Source organism: Sapajus apella, unplaced genomic scaffold (genome assembly GCF_009761245.1).
Source record: "Sapajus apella isolate SASKATOON/1434 unplaced genomic scaffold, GSC_monkey_1.0 scaffold25, whole genome shotgun sequence".
Lineage (NCBI taxonomy): Eukaryota > Metazoa > Chordata > Mammalia > Primates > Cebidae > Sapajus > Sapajus apella.
Window position 1 is genome coordinate 9,151,079 of NW_022436965.1, and position 26,574 is coordinate 9,177,652.

General features: G+C 43.9%; 1 protein-coding gene across 8 annotated transcripts in view; it reads right to left on the reverse strand.

Annotated features, from left to right (window-relative positions):
* CACNA1E (calcium voltage-gated channel subunit alpha1 E) overlaps positions 1 to 26,574 on the reverse strand; it is a 502,806-nt gene that overhangs the window by 278,747 nt on the left and 197,485 nt on the right. For all 8 annotated transcript variants that reach the window (XM_032291227.1, XM_032291223.1, XM_032291222.1 and 5 more), the window contains one exon: positions 25,987 to 26,126. In XM_032291227.1, coding sequence (XP_032147118.1) covers positions 25,987 to 26,126 — 140 coding nt within the window. The remainder of the gene's footprint in view (positions 1 to 25,986; positions 26,127 to 26,574) is intronic.

Sequence of the window (26,574 nt, forward strand, 5' to 3'; positions counted from 1 at the left end):
CACATTATAGTTGTATCAAAAATTTCAAAAACACAGAGTAGCTGAACTACAAACGTTTTGTGATGATGCTGGTGGTGAATTTTTTAAAAGTCAGAACTGCAGTATACGTTTTTCTCTTTGTTGCCCATTATCACTCAAAACTTAGCTCAGGACCTCTAATGCCTAAGATTAGCCAATTCTAAAGACAAGTGGGGGAGGGGAAACATTTTATAAATGTTTAAGCCTCGGAGGATCTACTTTGTGAATCAACCTAAGCGCCTGACATTGAACTTTTTTATAAAGACCTCTAAATTTTTGTTGCATTTTGTTCAAAACCAGTTGGAACTCTCCTTACCTGGCAGTCACCTTTACATTTTTAACCGATATTTATTCTGATGGTGCATAACTGTTAAACGTGTTTCAATTATTTTCTTTTTATCACAATGAAATAGCCATTATTTCTATATTTCAATAGTCATCATTGTCTGTTTCATAGGCAATAGTCTCCTTCAGTTTTTTCACCTTTAATTCTTTAAATGTTATATTCACCTTCTTTTGTTTGGCATTTGTCTAGAATATCCTTTGCTACCTCCTCTATTTTCAGTTTTCTGGTGTCACTTTATTTAGCTCAGTCATTTAAACATAAGATCCAAAACTTAAAGTCACAGGGCCTCTGACTTTTAAAAAGTAAGTTAATCTGTTACATTTGTTTCAATTGCTATTAAGTTAGGACTTACTTCTCCTTTCATACCTTCTGTTGGCCTCACTTTATAATTGTTTCCTTTCTCTCCTTTCTTGCTTTTTGATGAACTTGCTGAACTTTTTTTTTTTGTTGTTACTTTTTTTTACTGGTTCTATTTGCCTACAGCTTTTTTTCTTATTTTTTATTTTTATTTCAATAGTTTTGGGGGTACAGGTGCTTTCTGGTTACATGGATAAGTTCTTCAGCGTTGATTTCTGAGATTTTAGTGCATCCATCACCCAACCAGGGTACGCTGCATCCCATATGTAGTCTTTATTTCACCCTTCGGAATGCCACACCTTGTGTCGCTATGATAAGGAATTCTGTGGTCATACAATTCATCTTACAGGTTTCTGTTCCATAGATTTCTTAATTCAGTAAAAACTTTGTTTATACAATAACACCATGTTTCATCAAAATTGTATGTATATTATCACTCCAAAAACAAATAAGCTTATTGTTAACACTAAACTTTTGAGCTGATTTTTCAATAGCACCCACAATAATGTCAATGTTTAATCTTGTACAGAATGAAACTCCCAAAACCTTTGAGTTTATGAATTAGATAAAAATATTGAGCTATTATTGACACTAGTTTAACAATTATTCTTTAGTTCCTTTATTAAGAGTATTCACTGCCGGGAGCAGTGGCTCATGCCTGTAATCCCGGCACGTTGGGAGGCCAAGGTGGGCGGATCACTTGAGGTCAGGAGTTCAAGACCAACCTGACCAACACAGTGAAACCCTGTCTCTATTAAAAATACAAAACTAGTCATGTGTGGTGGCACATGCCTGTAATACCAACTACTTGGGAGGCTGAGGCAGGGGAATCACTTGAACCACCAAGGCAGAGGTTGCAGTGAGCAAGAGATTGCGCCATTGCACTCCAGCCTCGGCAACAAGAGTGAAACTCTGCCATAACACTATGAGGAACATCTGTCTTCACTGCGAAACTTTAAATAAGGAACTAGATAAGACAGCCTTCTATTACTGCCATTACTCAACATCTTCCTGGAAGTTCTGTTTAGGGCAGTAAGATAAGAAAAAGAAACATATACTAAGTGAATTAGAAAGAAACAAATACAATAACACTTACTTGTAGTTAATATAATTTTCTATCTATATAATCTAAAAAATATCTACAAACATGGTTTTAATTAATAAACTTTTACATGATTACTGGGTATAGCATCAACAAATAAAAATTAATATTCCTATAGATTCGCAACATTCTATAAGAAATGAAAAAAATTAAATCATTCACAAGAGCAATAAAATTTTAAGATATAGAAGAAAATCCATAACAATGACGTGTAAGTCACAAGTGAAAAAAATATCCAAAACTATAGTAGGGTCTAAAATATATCCCAAATAAATGGAGAAATACTTGTAAGATTCAACATTATGAAAATGTTAATTTTCCCCAAATTAGTCAATAAATCCACTGCATTTCTAAACAAAATCTGAAGATTTTGACAAGTTACTTCTAATTCACATGAAACTATAATGCCTAAGATTAGCCAATTTTAAAGACAAATGGGGGAGGGGGAAATTGGCACTACCAATCATCAAAAAGCTATATAAAAAATATAGTAATTAATAATTGCCGAGGGGATAGAAAGCCCAAAAACGGACCACATATATATGGAAATTTCGTATACAAACAGAAGTGACATTACGAATCAGTGGGCCAAAGTTGTAGTATTCATATTCACTCAGTGGAGTTGAGAAGTGACAGAAAAACATATAGGTATAGTCATACCTCACATAGTACATGCAAAGAAATTCCATATGGATTACAGACCTAAATATATTCATCATAACTTTAAAATTGTGCCAGAAAATACATTTTTGTGTAATTTTTTTTATGATCTTACTGAAAAAAAAAAAAACCCAAATGATCAATAACCAAATGGCCACATCTTAATCAGTCTTGGATTTTATTCATACACTGTCTCTGTCTCAAATCCCTATAACAAAATGTGAGATCTGACTGCCTAAGAGACAAAGAACTTGGTTCAGGTCTTAATGTAACCAACTTACTTTTCCTAAGCCAGCTTCTAACGACCAGGACACCTTCTGGAGTGTCAAATACTGAGAGGTTTTGTAGATAGGGAATGTCACTCTCCCATAGGCTAGGCAACAGTCCCACTGCCTCATGCACACAAGAATGTAATAATAGTCTTCAAAGACAAGGGAGACCTATAAAGCGAATGGTAACCAGGTGTTCTCCATCTCCAGTGAAGCAGATATACAAGGAAATAAAATTAGTGTAGTAGCAGGGAGTGTCTAGGCAAAGATCCAAAGAAAAAAATGTCCCCTGCTTGCGAAGGTTTGAAGTACTGTAATGTAAAGGAAGGCAGGCAAGATAACTCCTTTCCTGAATGCTTTGAAAATCAAATCAGCTATTCAGCTTGGGGAGAGTGGAGTGTTGGCTTAGAGGGGAAAACTGCAGTTCATTGACGAATCTGACCCAAACCAGAATCACTGGTCTGGAAGGCATACATCGATAAAGAACCTTGCTTTTCTGGAAGAAGCTCCAGCACTCTCCCTTTAAGAGAACATGAGAGAAAGACCACATGCAACCTGCTCTGCCCCTGATGGTGGCCTGCACAGCCCCTGCACCAAGCTAGGGAGAAGGTTGACCTTTGTAATGAGGTGCTGCTGCCACACACCCATACACCACATCCTGCTGCCCCAGCATATGGGCCATGAATCTTTCACAAAGCTTCTGAATCAATTATTCATCCAAACCAAAGACCAAACACTTTGCTAACTGTCCAGGAAGAGTAGGGAGAGGGGAAGAGAGACTGACTGAAAAGAAAAACAAATCTGTGTCATGCAAACAACTGGCCATATTAACACATCACTTATTTTAAACAAAAAAACAATAAACACGCACACAGAAAATAGACTCCTCCAAGTTAACTGGCTAAGTGGCGTGGGCTGCCTCTGAAACAGGAAGGGAGAAACACATCAGCCTCCTCAGAGTCCTGATCAAAGGACCCCACTCCACATCACCCAGTTTTCTTTTTCTTTATTTTTTTAAGACAGAGTTTTGCTCTGTCGCCCAGGCTGGAGTACAGTGGTGCAATCTCAGCTCACTGCAACCTCCGCCTCCCAGGTTCAAGAGATTCCACTGCCTTAGCCTCCTGAGTAGCTGGGATTACAGGTGTGTGCCACCACGCCTGGGTAATTTTGTGTATTTTCAGTAGAGATGGGGTTTCACCATGTTGGCCAGGCTAGTCTCAAACTCCTGACCTCAGGTGATCCACCACCTCAGCCTCCCACAGTGCGAGGATTACAGGCATGAGCCACCGCGCCTGGCCATCTTTCTACCTTCAGCCTCAGTCCCACAGCTGGACTGTGAACTTAGCACCCATGTTCTCACTGCTCCTGGGTCTAAGGTTTGGTTATAGCCTAGATTCTTATGCCTGCTACATGGGCTCAGGAGCAGGAAACATATCTCGGGCAAAGTATGAGTGAACGTGGGGGATAAGGCATACGCTGGACTCATGGTTCCCATACCTCCAACCCAGCCCAGCTCCATGGAGAGGTATGCACAGAACCCTGCTTTTCACCTCTCACTCATCTCACATTTTGGGGGCATCTATTATGGGTCTAAGAATACATATACAAGTCAGCCTAGAGAACAGGAAAAGGAGAACATGACACCCCCCCTCAATCTCAGTGAAGAAACAAGAGGACCATGAAAGTAACAGAGGGGACACAAATGCCTGCTGATGGAGGGAAAGTGCAGATAAGTGCTAAGTGAGCACGGAGGAAGGGGGCTAGCTCCCTAGGAAGCCAGGTCTCGGGCTGCTTCCCACACAACAGAACATCATGGCGCGGATTAATAAAAGGCAGAAAGGATATAAACAGAAAAGACAGAGGAATCCCATTCTGGAGCAGTTTATCTAAATAAGTTATGCTTTCTCCAAAGGAAGGAAAAGGCTTTTAAATTCTTTCAGCAAAATCACAGATAAAGCAAGCAAGCTGCAAAGGAAACACAACTGCCACGCAGTTCACACTCAAGAGTTCTCCTTAGGAGAATATGGTATGGAGGTTGTAGATGAAATATAGATGCGGATGTACTTTGATGCAACCTCAGGCAGAAACAAACACAACCCATAGGCAGGAACTCATACAAACAGATCCTAAACCATAAGCCTGTGCCCTCCTTCTTCAAAAGCCGCAAAATTTCTGATTATTCTTATTTCTTATGCTTTCTCTTCTCTTCCATCTTACCTCTCCAGCCCAGCAGCCCCTGGGAACACCATCAAATTTTAATGGGCTCTCTTCTCTGCAGCACCCGTGGCCTGAATATAAATAGCTGCATACGGTGCCCCCCATGACTCCTGATACTGGCCAGCAGAAGGGATGGGAGGAAGGTAGACAGGTAAAAGTACAAGCAACAGTGAAGTGACCAGGCATTTTCGCACATGCCATTCCATTTGGTCTCTTCAATGGTTCTGTAAGCTAGTATCGCTATCTCATTTTGAATTAAGACTCAAGAAGGTTAAGCAACTATTGCTGTAGTTATACCAATAAGGACCATTAACAGGATTCAAATAATTAGGGTATAGGTGGGCTTTCCCCTACAACACATAATTTCTCACTGGAATCAACTGAGTTTCACAGTCAGACTGCCAGTGTATTAAAAATCTACTATATACTCAGCATCAAATTTAGTGCTGTAGGTATATGGATGCTTACAAGCCTGTAAACAAGTTGTATCAGTTCTTTTTCACACAGCTGATAAAGATGTACCTGAAACTGGAAACAAAAAGAGGTTTAATTGGACTTACAGTTCCACATGGCTGGGGAGGCCTCAGAATCATGACGGGAGGTGAATGGCACTTCTTAACGTGGCGGCAGCAAGAGAAAAATGAGGAAGAAGCAAAAGTGGAAACCCTGATAAACCCACCAGATCTTGTGAGACTTATTCACTATCATGAGAATAGGATGGGAAAGACTAGCCCTCATGATTCAATCACCTCCCCCTGGGTCCCTCCCACAACACGTGGGAATTCTGGGAGATACAATTCAAGTTGAGATTTGTGTGGAGACACAGCCAAACCATATCATTCCACCCTGACCCCTCCAAATTTCATGTCCTCACATTTCAAAATCAATCATGCCTTCCCAACAGCTCCCCAAAGTCTTAACTCATTTCAGCTTAACCCAAAAGTCCACAGTCCAAAGTCTAATCTGAGGCAAGGCAAGTCCCTTCTGCCTATGAGCCTGGAAAATCAAAAGCAAGTTAGTTACTTCCTAGATACAATGGGGGTACAGGTATTGAGTAAATACAGCCATCCTAAATGGGGGAAATTGGCCAAAACAAAGCGTTTGCAGGGCCCATGCAAGTCCAAAATCCAGTGGGGCAGTCACAGTTTAAAACTCCAAAATGATCTCCTGTGATTTCAGGTCTCACACCCAGGTAACACTGATATAAAAGGTAGGTTTCCCATGGTCTTGGGCAGCTCCACCCCTGTGGCTTTGCGGGGTACAGCCTCCCTCTTGGCTGCTTTCATGGGCTAGCATTGAGTGTCTGCAGCTTTTCTAGGCACATGGTGCAAGCTGTCAGTGGAGCTACCATTCTGGGGTCTGGAGGGTGGCCCTCTTCTCACAGTTCCACTAGGCAGTGCCTCAGTAGGGACTCCATGTGGGGGCTCCAACCCCACATTTCCCTTCTGTACTGCCCTAGTACAGGTTCTCCATGAGAGCCCCGCCTCTGCAGCAAACTTCTGCCTGGGCACCCAGGCATTTCCATACAACTTCTGAAATCAGGTGGAGCTTCCCAAACCTCATTTCTTGACTTCTATGCACCCTCAAGCTCAACACTACGTGGAAGCTGCCAAGTCTTGGGGCTTCCACCCTCTGAAGCCACAGCCTGAGCTCTATACTGGCCCCTTTCAGCCATGGCTGGAGCAGCTGAGACACAGGGCACCAAGTCCCTAGACTGCACACAGCATGAGGACCCCGGGCCCAGGCCACAAAACCACTTTTTCCTCCTGGGCCTCAGGGCCTGTGAGGGGAAGGGCTGCTGTGAAGGTCTCTGACATGGCCTGGAGACATTTTCCCCATGGTTTTAGGCATTAATGTTAGGCTCCCTGCTACTTATGCAAATTTCTGCAGCCAGCATGAATTTCTCCTCAAAAAATGGGTTTTTCTTTTCTACTGCATTGGCAGGCTGCAAATGTCCTGAACTTTTATGCTCTGTTTCCCTTTTAAAATAGATACTTTTGATAGCACCTAAGTCACCTTTTGAATGCTTTGCTGCTTAGAAATTTCTTCAACCAGATACCCTAAATCATCTCCCTCAAGTTCAAAGTTCCACAAATCTCTAGGGTAGGGGCAAAAGGCAGCCAGTCTCTTTGCTAAAATGTAAAAGAGTCACCTCTGCTCCAGTTCCCAACAAATTCCTCATCTCCACCTGAAACAACCTCAGCCTGGACCTTATTGTTCATATCACTATCAGCATTTCTGTCAAAGCTATTCAACAAATATCTAGGAGGTTCCAAACTTTCCCACATTTTCCTATTTTCTTCTGAGCCCTCCAAACTGTTCCAACCTCTGCCTGTTACCCAGTTCCAAAATTGCTTCCACATTTTCAGGTATCTTTTCAGCAACACCCCACTCCTGGTACCAATTTACTCCATTAGGTCATTTTTATGCAGCTGATAAAGACATACCTGAACTTGGAACAAAAAGAGGTTTAATTAGACTTAGAGTTCCACTTGGCTGGGAGGCCTCAGAATCATGGCAGGAGGTCAAAGGCACTTCTTACATGGCGGTGGGAAGAGAAAAATGAGGAAGAAGCAAAAGTGGAAACCCCTGATAAACCCATCAGATCTCATGAGACTTATGCACTATCACAAGAATAGCATGGGAAAGACCAACCCTCATGATTCAATTATCTTACCCTGGGTCCCTCCCACAACATGTGGAAAGTGTGGGAGATACAATTCAAGTTGAGATTTGGGTGGGGACACAGTCAAACCATACCAGAAGTGGAAAGATGGGAAGTAAAATGAAACACATAAAAAATGATCTCCACCACAGGAATTTGATAATTCAGTAGATAATTATAAGAAGTGAGTATAGCTATTCAATTATACTTTGAAATCTATATCAAGATAAACTATAAATACAATTCAAATATGGAGGGATTCCAGGACCCTAAAGCCCACTGTAATAGACGGAATGTTTGTATATCCCAAAAATCTGTATGTTGAACCCTAATCCCCAATGTGATGATATTTGGAAGCTGGGCCTTTAGAAAGTATTAGGTCATGAGGACTCTGCTCTTATATGGGATTAGTGTCCTTATAAAAGAGACACCAGAGAGCTCCCTTACCCCTTCTTCCATGTGAGGACACAGACAGCTATCCAGAAGCCAGGAAAGGGGCCTTTGCCAGGCATTGAATCTGCTTTGATCATGGATTTCCAAGTCTCCAGAATGTTGAGAAACAAATTTCAGTTGTTTATAAGCCACCTGGTCTATGACACTTTTGATATAGCTGCCCAAATGGACTGAGACATCTATTCAAGATATAGTATGTTCTAGAAGCTAGTATAACCCAGTACAAGTAGCAACAGATTGAAAATAAAAGCACAACAACTTCATCCCAGCTAGAGCAAGTTTCTGGGGGGGGCGGGGGGCTACAGTAACTCAGAGAATATATTTGTTCATTATGTGCTTCCCTTTCCTCATCAATAAACTAGAAAATGGTAAAGGTGCTATTGTTGAAAATCTATTACGTGCAGAGCACTGTTTCAAATGCTCAATACGTATCATAGCAGGTTAGCCTCAGAAAATACTCAGAAAAACCCTGAATCCTTCATTTCCCAATGAGGAAATTGAGGCTGAGAGGCTACTTGCTCAGTGTCACAGAGCCAGAAGCAGACTTCACATACAGAACTATGTAATGCCAGAGCTTTTGTTCCTTGCATCTTGCCAGGCTGTCTTGTGTTGTAATTCTAACCTATTGTTAAAAGGCTAAATGGACAATATGTCTAAAATGATTTCAAGATCAAAATGACATAGAAAATCCAATCATCTATTGTTTTCTTAATCTCCTTCAATAGTAGCCATTTTTCCAGTAACTAAAACCAAGTAGTAAGTTTTATGTTCCTCTGGATGGATTTTGACATCCAAACCAACAGATACATCTTTCCACTTTTGTTAATTAAGATGCACTCTTGCTAATTAAGCAAAAAAAAGAAAAATTCAGAGCATGCAGCCACTGGATGTATAAATTAGGAAAGCAGTGTAGCATGATGGTCAGAAACCTGGGCTCTGGAGTCAGACTTCCTCATGGGAATCCTGACTCTACCAACTAACTGTCAGCAGCATGATATGGGGGAAATTATTGAAACACCTAAGCCCTGGTTTCCTCATCTAGCAGTGATTATGATAGTATCTATCTCACAGGGATGTTGCCAAGAATTTTTTTAAATGCTTTGAAATGTTTAATGCAGTGACTAGTGCTGACTATCAGCTATTAATTAACTCAGCAGTCTTGAGTGATCTCAGCTCTCTTTTCCCTTATTCCCCTCCCTGCCTCCTGACCTAGTATCCCTACAACAAAGGCCAGTTTCTGAATTAAGGAGCCCTCTTCCAGAATTGCACATTGCAAATATCAAGGAGGCTGAAAATTTTGGGCAACTGCTTTCTGAAACTCCTTTTCTTACAGTCATAAACCTGAGACCAAACTGGCCATTTTCCATGGCAAAGGACAGATTCCCTAGACCCAATTACCCCATATAGAAGGCAGGTCATAAACTGCAACAAGGAGCAATGGAATTAACATCCTCAAGGACCACTCCAATCTACAGACACAATAAGAAATCCTTCTCCAAAGACTCATGACAACCGTTTTATTTACTACTGACTCTATTTGTTGTAGCTGTACACAGCTCATAACTAAACTTCTGCCTTCTCAACCTTCTTTGTGCAGGCTAAGGATAGAAAGGAAATTAGTAATTAGAAAAGCTGGTTTTCCCTCTGAAACTGGCTCCTGATCCTCTGTTTCACTAGACTACAGAGTTCAGAGTGTGACAGCTATTAACCAGCAGTGATATCCAGGCCACCAACATGGACGTTTTATAAACAGCCTCAGCTGGCTGACTACCTCTGGGCTTTGCTATGTTGAAGAGGACAAAAATAAGCATCACAAAAAATGTAAAAAATATGAAATAAACTAATTGTTTCTCATTCTTATCTTCAAAGCTTGATCCAGAGAGGCGGCAATAACAATTCAGTAGCTACTTACACCAGCATCTAGTGTATCAACAGTTGCTGCATTGGGGCAAAGTGAAACCACATTCCCAGTGATCTTCCATCTCTTCCCTACTTAACTCTACAGCTGTCCCTCCTACTGCTCATCGCTAGGCCTTATACACAGGAACCATTCAATGAAAGGAGGACAAGTGGACAGACAGAAGGCTGATTGTACAGAGTGGAGCACATTTATTCCCAGTTTTTTCTAATGATCAAATGATGTCAAGCTCAAATGAAAATTATCTACATATATATATATACACACACACACACACACACACATATATATATACAAATACACACACACACACACACACACACACACACACATCAGACTTAAAGTTCCTTAGGGACAGGTATCTTATTTATCTTTGTGGCCTCAATACTTAGCAAAACGTTTTGTACACACATAGTAAATATTTATCGACTCAATGGATGTTACTAATAATTAGAAGAATACATTTATTATATATCTCCCATGCATCTGACAATTTACGTACATTTTCTTATTTAACCCTCAGATCACTACTGTCCTCCAAAATTGATGCTCTCCTTTCCACAGGGTAAGGCTGTCACTAGGAGCAGCTGCCCAATTAGGGGTTAGAGCTCCCAGTCTCACCTGCAACTAGGCTGAGCCACATGGCTACTCCTTGTCAATGAGATGTGAATAGAAGTAATGTGTATCAGTTCTATATCAATACATTTAAGGAGTACGCCTTACTCTTACTCTCTCTTTCCACTTCTCTTGAAGGGACATAAACCATGGGATCCTAGAAGACAGCGGAGCTACCAGATAGAAGGAACCTGGGTCTCTACAACACCAAGTGGAGTGAAGCCAGGGGCACTCTTAAAAACACACTGGCCTGTTCAAGGAGCACGAGGGAAACCTACTACTATGTTAACCCACTGAAATTTGGGGGGTTATTTGTTAGAACATCTAGCCCTGCTCAATCTAGTACATAAATCTTGCAGAGAGCTATTTTAGATTTTAAAAATGAGACTCTGTTAAATAACTTGCCCAAAATGACACCTGAGTGGCAAAGCTGAAGTTCAAGCTGAGGTCTGCCCAACAATAAAGTCCTTAGTCTTTCCACCAAGGGTACATTATCAAGATAATTTGATGTTGGTAATAGAAAGGTACACATTTATGAAACCACTACTTCCCCATAAAGTACAGTCCAAGCCTGGATTGATGGTATGATCCATGTAGACAAGGGCCATAATAGTTGTTCATTGCTATTAATATTCGGTATCTAATATAATGCCTGGCAGTCAGTAAGGCACTTAGTAAATAATACATAATGGTTTGTAGGATGGATGAATGGAAAAGAAGTATTGCTAAGAGAAATCTGTTGAAAGAACACCAAGCGCCTCTTCTCACTCCCCAAATTCTCCAGGAGCAGGGACCAAGGATGTCAAGAGCCCTCGTATACTGTATTATACTTCTTGCCCTGTTCAGTCTCTCAGGCTTACTATAAATCCACAAACTTCCATTGTTGAATTTCAGAGAACAGAAATATATCTTTAAAAAGATTGAACGCTGCTCTCCATTACAGTTTAGATGCCTGACCCCTCCAAATCCCATGTTGAAATCTGATTCTTAATGTTGGAGGTGGGGCCTAATGGGAAGTGTCTGGGTCATGAGGAGAGTCTCTCATAAACAGATTAATGCCCTCTCTGGGGGCAGTGGGAGGGTGGTGAATGAGTTTTTATTCTATTAGTTCCCACAAGAGCTGGTTGTTTAAAGAACCTGACACCTTCCCTCCTTTCTCTCTCGCTTCTTCTCCTGCCATGTGATCTCTGCACATGCTGGCTCCCCTTCACCTTCTGCCATGAGTGGCAGCAGCCTGAGGCCCTCACCAGCAGCAGATGCTGGTGCAGTGCTTCCTGTACAGCCTGCAAAAAACCATGAGCCAAATAAGGCTCTTTTCTTTATAAACCACTCAGCCTCGGGTATTCCTTTATCATAACACAAACAGACTAAGACACTGTCCTCTCTCAAGCAGTAATCAAATCAAGATGTATATTCAAACTACAAAAGCTCAAGGAAAATATATCTTTTCTCTTAGGTCAGTAAGACAACATGTGGGGTTAAGGAAAGGTGGCAAGCAATCAATAAAGGAGAACTATCCAAGAAGACAATTCTGATGATGGTGAAAGACAAGGAAACCCGAGCTGGCTGTGGAATTCCCAGCCGTGGGCAGAACGCAGGTGCACTGGCCCAACTGACGGCATCCTTCCCTTCTAGTCACTCCTAGATCCTGGACCAGCCAGCCTGGAACTAAGCTCTGCCCTGATCACATTGTTCCAGCTGCCTTAGGACCACACATACATTCTACTCCAATTAGATCGCTCTTTTTTTTTTTTAAAGGAAAGATACCATTTATTTATAATTATTTCACTTTATCCACAATATCCCATACAAATATAAAATATAAAAAAATAAAACCACCACATGGAAACGTGAGTGTCTTTCTTTCATTGGTCTGCCTGAGGAAGGAGCACAAGCCCTCTCACTTCATGAAAAGACAAACAGGACTAATGGCTGAGAAACGGCTCTGCATGAGCAACCTAACTCATACCAGTGTGGGCTGGTGGGGCCTCACTGGCAAAGAGACTTGGGGTGTCACCCACTGGGGACAGCATGGCTTCCCAAGAGGATGACAGCTGCTTGGTCCCAACCCCCTCACCTCCACTACCAAATACCAAAAATCAAACATGGGCCACACATCTCATGCGCACCGATTAGACTGTTCTGTTCATGAGTGAAGCATTGTCTTTAACTTCTGATTCTACTTTCACCATCACGCCCTACACAAGACTGAAGATTCAGCTTGACTAAAATCAGGCCTCAGCCATAGGCAAAAGCCTGATTTCCACCTTTCAACTAGAGATAATAGAGTATGGGGCATACATTGCAGTTCTGGGCCTCATACCCTCTTTTCATATCAGTGGCTTAGTTACACTGAACTAGCAATTCTCATTCTTTCAAGTGTGAGGCTCTTTTTTTAATGTCAATTATTTAAGACCCACCACATCCCTTGGAGGAGTTATTTCAATTACCACAGTCCCTTAACAATGTGGTTGCATAGTTGTTACTACCCAGAGCCATTCCTTTTTCTATGTAGATGGAGACATTGAGACTTAACAGAACCTGGATCACCTGTCCATAACCACATAACTAGTTAACAGCAGAGGAGAGATATGAATTCATGTTTGCTTGTCTATGAAGCTAAAATTGTTATATGAAATAGGGAATAAATTTAAAAAGAAAACAATACTATTTATTCAACAATATGTTTAGATGTATTTATAGTTTATAAATCACAAGAGCATCCACACTAAAAATACACTAGGTACGTATTTGTGGGAAACTTCATTCAGGAAACAGCCAGTGCTTGTAGGTGATTTCTTGTGGCTTAGCGTTCAGACCAGTCACAGCTGGGGGGAGTGGAAATCACTGGAAGTTACTCCTCCTTTATTTGCAGTACTACCTGGTCAAACCTTGACCTGATCAGATTCCCAGTAGGGAGATCCCACCCCATGCTTGAATTTGTTTATTGGAGAAGGAGGACTGGATGTCAGAGTCTAATAGACAAAGCTCTAAAAAGGTCTTGGTCAGAATTAAGTCTCTCACACACACCACAACCACAGCACCATGTGCCACACTCTGTGGCATCTACCCCAGACTCCCCAAGTCTTGTATTTCAGAGCAGAATGTAAAATGAAAACAGGGAAGGATTAGAGAGAGTAAGAAAAGGGACAGCAGAAGAGCGGGGAGGAAGAAGCTAACACATTAAAGAGTTGGCTGCACTCATCTGAAGAGGGGATGTGGAACAGAAGTGAGCAGGAGAAGAGACCGGGGTGAGCATTTACTACCTCCCATCTCTACCACCAGAGTCCATACGTGAAGGGTGCATTTGGGTGACCTGTCTCCAGAACAGAGAATACAACACTTACTTGGAAAGAGAACTGGGATGCTCTATTTCCTTTTTCCAAATGAGTGAGTAGAACGTAACTCACAAAGCACTTTGAGCTCCTCACTGGATGTAAGGGCTCCTAAATCACAAAATGTTATATTTTGGGGGTTATTAACCAGAGTTCAGTTAGAATCCAGATTCAGCATTATGATGTGTCATGGGTTTTGGGAACAGGAAAAAGAGAAACAGCCCATAAACAAGCATGTGGGTTAGCTTGATCTTTTGACTATTGTTCTGTCAGAAAAACAAAAATCATAATAATCATATAGCAATGTTCTCAACAAAGAATTTTTAAAATAATTTCTCTGCTGAATACCAAAAATAAAAGCCCACACACTCATCAATTCTTACCCATTGTTTGAATCAGTAGGAGATGCTCAGAGTGTAATCTCAGAGGGCCAGGGACTATGTCTCCACTCTGGGCAGGTTAACCAATCCTTAGCGTGTGCTGGGCTGGGTTATAAGGTCTGTAGACTGGGTTTTGGTACAGCTCCAGTAGGTTAAACAAAATTATAGTGGAGGGCTGATTTTGGAAGGAGGAGGCAAGAGGGAAGAAAGGGACTCTGAGGACCTAAATCCTCTGTCCCTAATTCTGAGAAGACATGGAGTCATTTGGGCAACTTGTTCTATCTTCTGCTCTGCAAATGTTGTGGCTCTCTCCTGCAAATCTGTTCACTTTCCTGTTTCAAACCATTCAATGGCCTCCAAATGAACATTCCTGGACATGCCAATGAGGTCCTGAATGATACAGCCCCTGCCTGCTTTCCAGCCCCTCTTAGGTTACAATCGCTGTGAGCCCCTCCAGCCTTCTTTTTGCTTCCCAGACCTGCCATGGCCTTCCCCATCTCCAGCCCTGCGCAGGTGCCCTACCCCCTGCCTGGAACTCTCCTCATTCTGTCCCCGTTCCTCTTCTCATCTCATCCTAGCGAAGTGCAACTCAGTCTTCAGTTCTCAAATTAGGTTAGGGTCCCAGTGAAAAGTTCTCCTAGCACCCTAACTCTTCTCCTATGCAAAACACTATACACAATTAAATTAAATTAAATTAAATATCTGTCTTCTCTGCTGGACAGCAGGCTATGAGCAGAGGCTGTATTTCCATCCAGTGCTGTGTTCCTAGCAGTCAGCACAATGTTCGAACACAGGATGTGCTCAACTAATACCGGCTACCTCTATACTTCCTTCCCTCCTGTCTTCTCCTGACTCTGTCTGTTTTCCCCCCAACCACAGTTCAGAGCTTCATATATGGGTATTGGGCATGCCTAGCCCTGAGTGGGCTTCTTTCTGGTTGTTTCCCCCTCACCCAGAATTGCCACTAAGATTCAACAGCAAAGATACCCCAAACCAGGTCAATTTCAGTTCTATTTCACACTGAGCTCTGGCAGGGCTGGTCATGCTGACCTGGGGTAGGGAAGGACTCTCCAAGGCCAGCTGGGCCCCAGAGGGCTGGTGGGGAGAAGGTGAGATGCAGGGATCGCCACAGTGATGTAAATCATTGCCGATGCATCTGACATGTGAAGCAGCCGCACTTGTCACTCTGCCTCCCGGTCACTGTCCTAGTGTGGGAGGCCAGGGAGAAAAGCCACGGCCCTGAACCCCCTTCCTAAACGTTCTGTCTCCAAGGCCCAGGCAACTGACAGAAGACTGGCAGCCAAAAAGGAAAGAAATGAAAGATAAGAGGGAAGAAGTCAGACCTCAGGCCTCTTGTCAGCCCCTCCTCTGCGCAAGGGTTCTGCCTGGGCGTTCCTCCTGGAGGACAGATGGCATTGTCAGCCTTCCTGGGTCACATACAGAGGTGGGCAGACAGGGGCTCACCCCTCTGACCTGTGTATGTTTTGTGCACCTCGGAAGACAAAGAAAAGGAAGACCAACAACAATGGAAATCTAGAAAATGTAACATTTTCCTCGTTAGTGAAGTTTAAAATAAAGGCCTTTGTTTCAACTTTTACTCTCAGAACTTCTTTGTTGTTCTTATGGGTAATGACTGTGGCAGGATTTGACTAATTTTGATAAAACTGCCGGGCGCGGTGGCTCACGCCTGTAATCCCAGCACTTTGGGAGGCCGAGGCGGGTGGATCACGAGGTCAAGAGATCGAGACCATCCTGGTCAACATGGTGAAACCCCGTCTCTACTAAAAATACAAAAATTAGCTGGGCATGGTGGCGCGTGCCTATAATCCCAGCTACTCAAGGAGGCTGAGGCAGGAGAATTGCCTGAACCCAGGAGGCGGAGGTTGCAGTGAGCCGAGATCGCGCCATTGCACTCCAGCCTGGGTAACAAGAGCGAAACTCCGTCTCAAAAAAAAAAAAAAAACTGGATACACTGCTGAAAGGAAATAAGACCTCTCCTATGTGCAATGTGCAGTAAACTTCTGTCTTGAGGCAAAATCATAACTAATGGAAAATTTTAAGTTTGCCATAGTTTTAAAATTTGCAATAGGTTTCACTGAAATTTGTTTCTGTGGTTGCAAGTTTTATAGAGATAAATGACCATTCTTAATGAGGTCTATAGAACCGTAGTATTTTGAGTACTTTCCATTTTTATATGCTGGTTTTTTTCAAGGCACACAGGGTGCTTTATGTGTATTTTAACATTTATCTTTACAATATCACTGTCCTGGAGGGAAGATATTATCATTCACTGATTTGGTATTTTGCTTTATTTTTTTTTTCAAAACACTTTGGCAGTAGAGGCTGTGCTGTACAATAGATACAGCAAGGGATTTAGAATTGTTGATAATCGAATAAAAGCGCCAATCTCTCCCGTTAGGAACTGACATTGAGCAAGTGGCTTCTCTTTGAGTTTTGGTTTCCTCATCCATAAAATGGAGATACTACCAGCAGTGCTTTATGTTTCTATATTTAAAATAATACGTGCAAGTGCCAATATAGTATATGAAGCTGTCTGTATTTAAAAGAAGACATGTGAGCTCCTGGTTAAATGGGAGCTGTCATTATCCACATCGTCACTATCCTATCTGCTTGTCATGAAACCTAGTGGGGTAGCTCGGGCAGGTGTTACCTTCACTTCATAAATAAAGTCTCATAAAGGAAAGCCAAGCTGAGTTGGGTTACATTATCACCCAGTATGACAGAGAGAATGTATGTCAGGATCAGAACCAGAACCCAGAGCCCCCAAGTCATTCGGTCCATGAGATTAAGCTCTGTTTTCACGTAAGTTGCACGTACATATTCCAGCCAATAATAGAGAATCTTATTTCTTAATACCTCCAGCTTCGTGGCCTAAATACAACCAAGAAGCAGCAGATTCTCAATGTCAGGGGTAGTAGAGCACAGCTGCAACAGAGAACTAGATTTGGAATTACACAGGATCCAAGCCCCAGCTCACCACACCCCATCTAAAAGACTCTGGACAAGTTACTTAGCAACGTGCACCTCACTCTTCTCTTCTGAGAAAAAAAATAATAAGTAAGGCAATGTTGGGCAAATTTCTTATTCTCCAAGATCTAAAATTCGGTGATTGAGCTTTAGTACCCTCAGCCTTACCTTGTCCTCACATGTTCTCTTTTAAACCAGCATGCCCTCTTTTTCCTCTCAACATCTGCACTGCCCCCCTCTTGCCCCTTCCCTTTGGTAAGCACTCTGCACTCATTATCCCTGCTATTTCCCGACTTCAGTGACACATACATTAAATAGTGCTGTTGCATTTTCACATTTCACACCAACACAGTTATACTTAACTGTGGACTATATTTACAACGTAGACACAAGTACACAAATCTCTACCCAAAGGAGGAGACGTATTTCAACCACAGAATGGACATGTAAACAGTTCCTTTCATTCTCAATTTTTGTAAATCTATAGAATTCGCATTTATGCCACAGCCACCTCTGTTTGAAAACACACCTGGGAATTTTCACCCCGCCTCCCTCTTCCACACGCACTCATGCACAAGCATTTAACTGCCTTAGAATGGGAGCTCCAGGCCCAGGAGAGTGGTCTGAGTTAGAAAGCACCTTGCCATAATTTCTTTGCCTGTATCACCCTGAGTGAATGCAATGCCAGGAAGCAAAGTCCCAAGCCAAACCGCCCAGGGATTTTGAAGCTTTCTTCACTCTCTGTGGCTTTTCCTCCTCTTTGATGATATCAAAGCCAATTCAGGCCTCACTCAGTTCTGTCCATATGGAGCTTCTGTCAATGGGTGGGGGTGGCAAGAAGAAGCCTTTCAGGAAAGAGAAATCATCCCAACGGCAACGCCTTGCATCTGGAACACGGTGGATGTTCAGTATATATCTACTGAGTGAACCAATGGTGCATCTCAACATAGAAAAAAGACAGAGTGCAGACATGAGAAGAAACTTCCTCCCACCCAAGGCACAATCCCAAGTCAGCTGCCCATCAACGACTCACCAGCACTCTCACTCGGAGTCTCCCCGAAGGAACTGAGTTTATGAGCAGCACAGAGCTAAGCAGAGGCCTTTCAGCTTCACATTTTGCCTTTTGCCCACCTCTCCCAGGAATCAGAATCCTATATTCTAACCTTATCTTTTCCATTATTTGACCATCTAGGGGGAAATGCAATTGGAACAGAAATAGTGTTCCGATAAAAAGAGATGTTCTTTGGGAGGCCGAGGTGGGCGGATCACGAGGTCAAAAGATCGGGACCATCCTGGCCAACACGGTGAAACCCCATCTCTACTAAAAAAATACAAAAATTAGCCAGGCATGGTGGTGCATGCCTGTGGTCCCAGCTACTCGGGAGGCTGAGGCGGAAGAATCACTTGAACCCAGGAGGCGGAGGTTGCAGTGAGCCGAGATTGTACCACTGCACTACAGCCTGGCGACAGAGCAAGAATCCATCTAAAAATAAAAATAAAAAAAAAAAAGAGAGAGAGATGCTGCAAGTGGCAGTTGTGCTCCCCAGTGTGGAGCTAGAAACACACAAAAAGCCAGGGAGGAGGTGGGGGTCTGCCAGGGGAGCAGCCGGCAACGCTGCCGAGAGGAAGAACTGAAAAGCAGTAAGGCTTGCGGGCTTGCAGACCTCCCCAACATCAGCATTAATAATGCTGATGCTAGGTTTAGCACCTAGCATTAAGGCACTACATAAATATCTAGTCATCCACCAGCTCAGCTGAGTATCTCTGAGTGCCTTGCCTAGCTCCACTCAGCCTCAGTTTCCCCATCTCCTAAATGACAATCTCTCATGCTCCACCCTCTACCATTCTGCCCTTGCTCCCCATCTGCCTCCTTCGCCTGCCCAGAACAGTAAGGACAAATAGGTTTGTGAGATCCTGCCAGGCCTGGAGATGCTATATAAATACCCAGTGATATCATACTATTACCACAGGGATTTAAATTGGGCTGGGGGCCCGAACACTGCGTTCGCAACTCCTCCCCCACATTCTCAGCCCCAGAGAGACAGTGCTCCCAGAGGAAAACTCTGCTTTCCTCGATCTTTAGCTGCTCAGGAAACTCTTGTATTAGGGCAGCCTCCTTACAGAAAACCCTCTAAAAATACCTATCAATATATATTTAGCTCCAGATAGCGTCCTCCTACCAATAGGCTTCAGGCTAAATCATTCTGCATGTGCCACTGGCGACAAGCTACAAGCTGGGGACGAGGACGCGGCAGCTCCCAGCTCTCCTCTCCCCTGCTCCCTCTTCCTCTGCCTCCCCTCTTTCTGCTTGGCTCTGCATATTCTCCCAAACTGCAAAGGATGTGGGGATGGCTCCAGACTCTTTTCCATGCCTTTCCTCAGAGTTGATTCCAGGGTAAAAAAGAAAAAAGACTATGCCACATCCAGAGCCGATTCAGAGGGAAGCAGTGTACCGCTTGTTCAAAGCCTTCCGTGGCTCCCCACTGCCCTGTGGCTAAAATACAGACTCCTCAGAATGGCCTAGACTGGCCCCTGCTGACCTCTGCAGGGCTCTCCCCATGCCACCCACCGGTCTTCCAGAGTGTCCTGTGGTCCGTCTGTGTGGCCCTCTCCATGCGCCGCCTCCACGGGGCATTTGTGCATCACATTCTTTCTCCCAGAAGGGCTCGTCTCCTTCCCTGCTCAGCTGAGTCCCATCTGTCCACCCTTCACACTCATTTAAATGTGACTTCTTTCAAGAAGCTTTTCCCAGTGCCCTAGGGCCCGGCTGGACACCCTTCCAGCTTCTCATGGTGTGTGGCCCCACCTCCACCACCATGGAAGGCACTAGGCCCCAGTCCACCCACACCGAGCACAGTGCCCTGCACACCGTGGGTATTCAGCAACAGCTCTTGAGTGGCCTCCTGGGTCCTGGCGTGATGGCCTTGGCAGGGGAAGGAGGAAGAGCCATGTGCAGACACACCTGCCTGTCCCCAGAGCCTACACCATGTGTTCCACAGTAAAGGAAAAAGCAAACACAGGTCACCTCCCATACAAGGCTGGCAAAACTCCGGAAAGAGAGTATTTTGAGCTGATTTGGGGGTTTTGGTAGGAAAATAGACAGTATTACCAACATTCAATACTAGCTCGGTAATGTCACTAATACTTTAACATACAATGGGAAATAAAGACTTCCTAGAGGGAAGGAGATAATATACTTTTCTCCATTTGGCCTGAAGCTAAAGAGGCATAAGGGACATAGGGAGAGGAGACTAAATGGCTCCAGTAGCACAGGAAGAGCTGGTGCCGTCGCCGAGCCTGGGAGGCAGTGATGTCACCTGGCCTAGGGAAGGTGCCCAGATGCTGAAGGTAAACAGGCCTGGGTTCAAATTCTGGCTTAACCTTATAATACCAACCATTCAGATTTGGGCAAGTTACTTCAATTGTCTGCACCTTGGCTTCTGCATCTGTAAAATGGGACCGGGTAACAGTCAAGCCTAATGATTCTCATCACCTAGTACCATGTTTAGAATTAGAAATTCTGTGTGTGTGTGTGTGTGTGTGTGTGTGTGTGTGTGTGTGTGTGTGTGTGTAGCCTTCAGCATATGGTTCAATAAATGACCATTTTTATTATACAGTAAATGCCAGGTGACATGATACCCCTGCCTTCTCCTTATTCACCCCTCCAACCCCACCCCATCCACAGCCACTTCTACAAGGTTAGATCTTCATTATGCAGCCCTGATTCTTCCCTCATCACCCAGGAAGCAATCCTTAAGACATAACACTGACAACCTGGTAAATAACCCCAGATGACTGGAAGCCCAGTGTTGCTTAACGGCCTAGAAATTGAGGCTCCCAGCTTTCATGTTCCTAATAGAGTGACCAGACTATGAGCAGCCTGGCAGACGTAGATAAAGAGGAGAGAGACATAGACACTGCCTGGCTCAGCCAGGCCAAGGGAAGGCTGGAAACAGACAATCCCTTTCAACCCCAGCCCCAGCCTTCCCCTAGAACTCATTTTTGTCTCCTACAGACAAGAGAATCTGGGGACAGGCAAGTAATTCAATTCAATCAGCACTTACTGTGTACCAACTATCTGTCAGGCACTTGGCATATAGAGATGAGTGGGCACCTAAGGCACAGTCCTCACCTTCATTTCCCTGTTGTTACCCATAGTTTAGGGGTACCTTTGACTCTCATCCTCCCTTCTCATTTGCCCATCTGTCCCAGGTACCATATTTTTATAACTTATTCTTAAGACTAATGTGTGATAATGACTTCAACTAATTTGGAATTCTCCAGGTGTCCTGACAAGTGTTTACAAATTGCCTTAGTTTTTCCCAATGCAAGGGAGATCCCAAGTTCCATAAGAATGTGTTAAAAGAATGGCAAACTCCACTGTCTTTTAGCAGGCAGGAAAATACATTAAGGTCCATGTTTCTCAGTCCTAGCATTCCCCTATGCATTCAACCACACAATGCTAGTTACACTGAATTAATGAATGGGTGAACAAACAAGTCAATTAATGAAGAAATCAGCTGGAACGCTGATCCATTCTGCACGCATCAAACCACGCTGTGCTGACAGTTAAAGTGACATGCCTTCTTTACCACAGAGCAGGGAGTCTCATTCCAAGCCCACAATGAGGAGTCTCAGGATGGACACATGGGGCCCCGTCCCCTTCAACCCAGACATGAAGCCCCACCTTTGAGAGTGAACATTTGCCTGATTATGCCCCTCCCTGAGCTCATCCCACACTGCCTCATGGGGACCAAAGAAACCTGCAGCCACAGAGCCTTAGAACCATGGGGCCCTTAGAACCCATAGGGATGGTGAAGTAACTGACGGTACAACGGTACAGGTATTGATCGACTTACCACCTATGCAACTTACGACCATTCGACTTTACGACCACAATCGCTAGCCACGACTGCTCCACGTCTGGCAGCGCAAACGTTGCCCAGCTGGGCGTACGACAGTGCAGACCAGCTTCCGGCAGCACTACCATCTCCGTGTGCACCATTTCAACTGTACATATAGCCTACTCAACTTACGACCAAATCGTGTTACGACCGGTCCGCAGTCCCGACCGTGGTCATAAGTCGAGCAGTAGTGGGAAAAGAGAGTCAAAGAAGGAACTTGGAACCAGCAGACGTGGGTTCAAGTCCTGGATCAAGTGCCTCCTAGCAATTCATGTGCCCTCTCTGATTCTTAGTTTCTTCATCAGTAAAATGAGGATAACAAGATCTTTTCTATGGCACTATGAGAACAAGATGAAGCAATGTACATAGATGCACTTTCCAAACCATGCATACCCTCAACTTATAGGCCAAAGAATACTAAAGTTTAGGAGGTCAGAGGTGGCAAGCAGAATGTGGTGGTCCAGGCCCCTCAACTAGTCATCTCTTAGCAAAGGTCACTGACAGCAGGTCTTACACTGAGCCAGCTGACTGACACCTCAGCACCCACTTCAGTCAGCACTGAGAGCTGAGAAGTTGTGCAGCCTCAGCCCTGAGGCACTGTGTCATGCTCCGGCACCTGTCATTCCTCCTATGCACAGGGGAAAATGGGGGGTGACACCTGGAGGTGAGGTGGGAAGGAAGAGCTGTCTGCAGGGACTGCTGTGGGTGCAGGTGTCAGGAAGACAAAGGGGGATAACGGGTGTCCTGGAGAGGAGGTTGCACAGGGCAGGGGTCAAAGCACCAGCCCCGGATGAAAGGGCACCATTCTGACTCCCACATCTGCCATTAAGGGGCAGGTGATCTTGGGCAAATAACTTACCCTCTTCGAGTGCCAGATGACTCATGTCTAAAGGCTGCTTTGCCTGCCTCCCTGGTTGGTTTCCCATGTCATTGAATCTACAACCATAGCAATTGTAAGATGTCCCATAATTTTATGTAGCACTAAGAAAGAAAAACATGCTGTCAATTAAGCTATATCATGCCATTATTGTAAGATACAGGCTGATTTCAGCCAAGTTCCAGCATGAAAAACGTGCATCTTAGAGCCACACAATGTGGTAGATGAGAGCACCATGTGACTGTAAGACTAAATATGATCATCCATTCCTGTGGGATAGAACTGCAACCCTCAGCGAGGATCTCGAGAGGGCCAAGTTCTTTGCCTGGAGCATATTCACCCATGAGTCAAGGACAGAGAAAGGCAATGGTCCATGCTGAGAAGAGGGTAAGCAGCAGGTCTGGAGGAGGAACAGGAGCAAAGTCTGGTGAGTTCAGATGGAAATCAGGGGCCTGCTAAGGCAATCCACAAAGCCAGGGACATCTGAAGAGCCACTAGGAAGGGAGGATGTGAGGGATGGGAAGGAGAGCACGGGACAACTGACTCAGCCAAGCTCAGCACCTGCGCTGACTCTTGAGCACCCCCTGGACACTCAGGCAAGGACCCTGGGGCCCTTCTTGGCTGTGTGGAACCTACGGGTCCCTATTAATCTGCTTCTTCAACAACATGTGGCAACCCTTATTTGCAGAGAGATTATCATCTACTGTAAGTCTTCTCTCACGCAGTCATGGTCCAGTTTCTCCACCTCCTCACACCCATCATAGTTCCCAGACCCCAGAATAGAACAGCTGGGTTCTCCTCCAGAATTACTTCTTCGGCCTTGTAAAAGGCCTCGTTAAAATGTGACCCCCGAAAGACGTACGTTGGAGCATCTTTAATAATTATTTATCACAGCAAAACACGGAAAGAATCCAAAAATGAGAAGCAAGACGTGTACACCTATTTAACGAACTGATCAGTCATTACAGATTTTTGCCAAAATAGGCAATACCATGTTATATGCTTATACTATTTTGAGAAAAAGCAGCCAAATTACAAGCATTTAAAGAGAGCTTGCTTAGCATTGAAGGCCTGGAAAAGATACTCCAACATAATCAGGAATTTTTCTTCATCAGTGAATTATCTTTTCTTCTTTTGACTTTTCTTTATTTTCCATATATCCTTAATGAACATATAATCACTTAACATAAAAATAAATGAAGTAGACAAGAAATTTCAAAGGGACTCTGCCACATAGAGAACTGGGCAGGACCAAGAATTCACGAAGGCTGAACATATTAGATGTACATTGCAATCGATTTCTATTTTTTGTTTTTTGCTCTTCTGTAGTAACTTACTCAACACTTTCCTCCTAGATATAATCATAACATTTCTAAATGACTCAGATTCTCATATAGGCCTCTTCTAATCAGCACATATTATTTTATTTTAGAGACATTGAAAACATTACCCAATGTACTTCTGTAACACTATGTAGAAACTATATCTCCATATACTAAAGCACATTTAAAATGTAGTAGTAGAATTTTCTTTTAGAAAAAAAAAAAAAACTTCCAGAAAATCCTTCTGTAAGGCAACAGATATTTTTAAACATGAATAGTCATCCCTGTCTATTTATCCATTTCCCAGATTGAGGGGCTGGCGGCTTACGGGCTTCCATTTGCATATTCCAGGCCATTACATCTTCAGGGTTTTCTCTTTCACTCAATCCCAATGGCGTAAAGGTTAAAAATAAGAGTACTTTGTCTATTCCACAAGACAGAAAATGGATGCAATCATTCTCAAGCCCTTACTCTTCCTTCTAAGACTTTACCTACCTTTGCCCCTCCTCTGACTCCTCCCTGGAAAACAATTCCTCTCTTCTCCTCTCTCTATTTGGTCAATCACAGTAGTAGCTAATATTTCCCCTTCCCTGTCATTCGAAGTCACTCTCTTCTTTTCTTCATGGGTTTGAACTCTTGTCTGCCAAGCAGCTGGGTAAGGGCATTTCCAGACCACATCACTTGCTGCCACATCCACACAGGACCACTCCCCAGTCCCCAGCCCTGCAGGCCCCAAGAGCCACGTGACACAAAGACCAACAGGGAGCCACAAAAGCCCAGGGAGGCCTGCCCATCACACCGTTCCCAAGGCCAACACAATTGCTGCCAAAGACACTGGGTCAAGACAACACCCTCATACCATATTCATTTCCAAAAGAATGATTTATCAAATATTTAACTAAATGTACTGCCATCACACATGCTGCTGTGACACTGGGTCAGCCCCAATGTCGTATTACTATATTAACTTCCACAGAATGATTTGTCCAACATTTTAAAATGATTCGATTTTATACTATTAATAAATCTGCAAATCATAAAAAATCCTGTTGTCAGAACACAAATCTCAATTATCAGTTCAGAAAATATGGCTGTGGTCTTCTCCAACTCCCCCAAAGAAAGTGAATTTGACTGCAACTTTTGGCCCATCCTGGGGGTGCCTCCCAGGCGGGGGTAAGCTGCTTGCTTTGGTGAAAAGGCTCACTGGGAAATGTCACCTTCCCCAGGGAAGTGGGTGTTCAGCCACTGAGTCAAGCACCGAACAGAAAACCAGAAGTAGCAGCTGCCATGAGAGTCCCATGGCCTCTGCCTAACACCACACCCATCTCCACACAGTGCTCACCCTCCTCTTGATGTGGCTGACCTATGGTCCAGCACCCTGGGAATCTTAGCCTTGAACTTTTTCTTCTGTCTTCTGCCCCCTACTCTAACACTGCTGTCTTTTCACCCCAGGTTCCTTGCCCCTGGGCACCTCATGGCATCAACCCTCTTCACACACACACAGAGCACCCAACTCACACACACACACGAGACAGAGAGAGAGAGAGAAAATGGACTTACCCACTGAGGACCACAATGAAGTCCATGACATTCCAGCCATTGCGGAGGTACGAGCCCTTATGGAAGATGAATCCCAGGGCCACAATTTTGATCCCAGCTTCAAAGCAAAATATCCCAATAAAATAAGGTTCTGTCTTCTCCTGTGGAGATGAGGAGCAGAGGCACCAGTGAGAAGAGGACTGTGCTTTATGAGACACAGACAAAGGCATAGCCCAGCCCCTCCCGGATGTCTGTACTGGGCCTGCTCATGTGTAGGCAGGGAGCAAGGGTGCTAAGGACAGAGGGGCTGCAGGCTCTCTGTGACTCAGGAGTACACAGGACAAGCGAGCCCCAGGGGAGCTAGCTGTAGAAATGGACGATACGGGGGTCACACCCGGAGCTAGACTCCCTTCCCAGGAAGGTCCCTGATGGCCCTGGCTTTGCCCTGAAGGAGTTTGCTGCTCTTCACATAAGTTAGAAGCTTGAGGGTCGTCATTGCATGTACACACATGGATTTCAGGCAATCTGTCTGCTCTTTTTAGGGGGAATACGTTAGACGTGTGACTCATTTCGTTAAGGAGAATAAGGACGTAAGCACTGGAAAGTTCA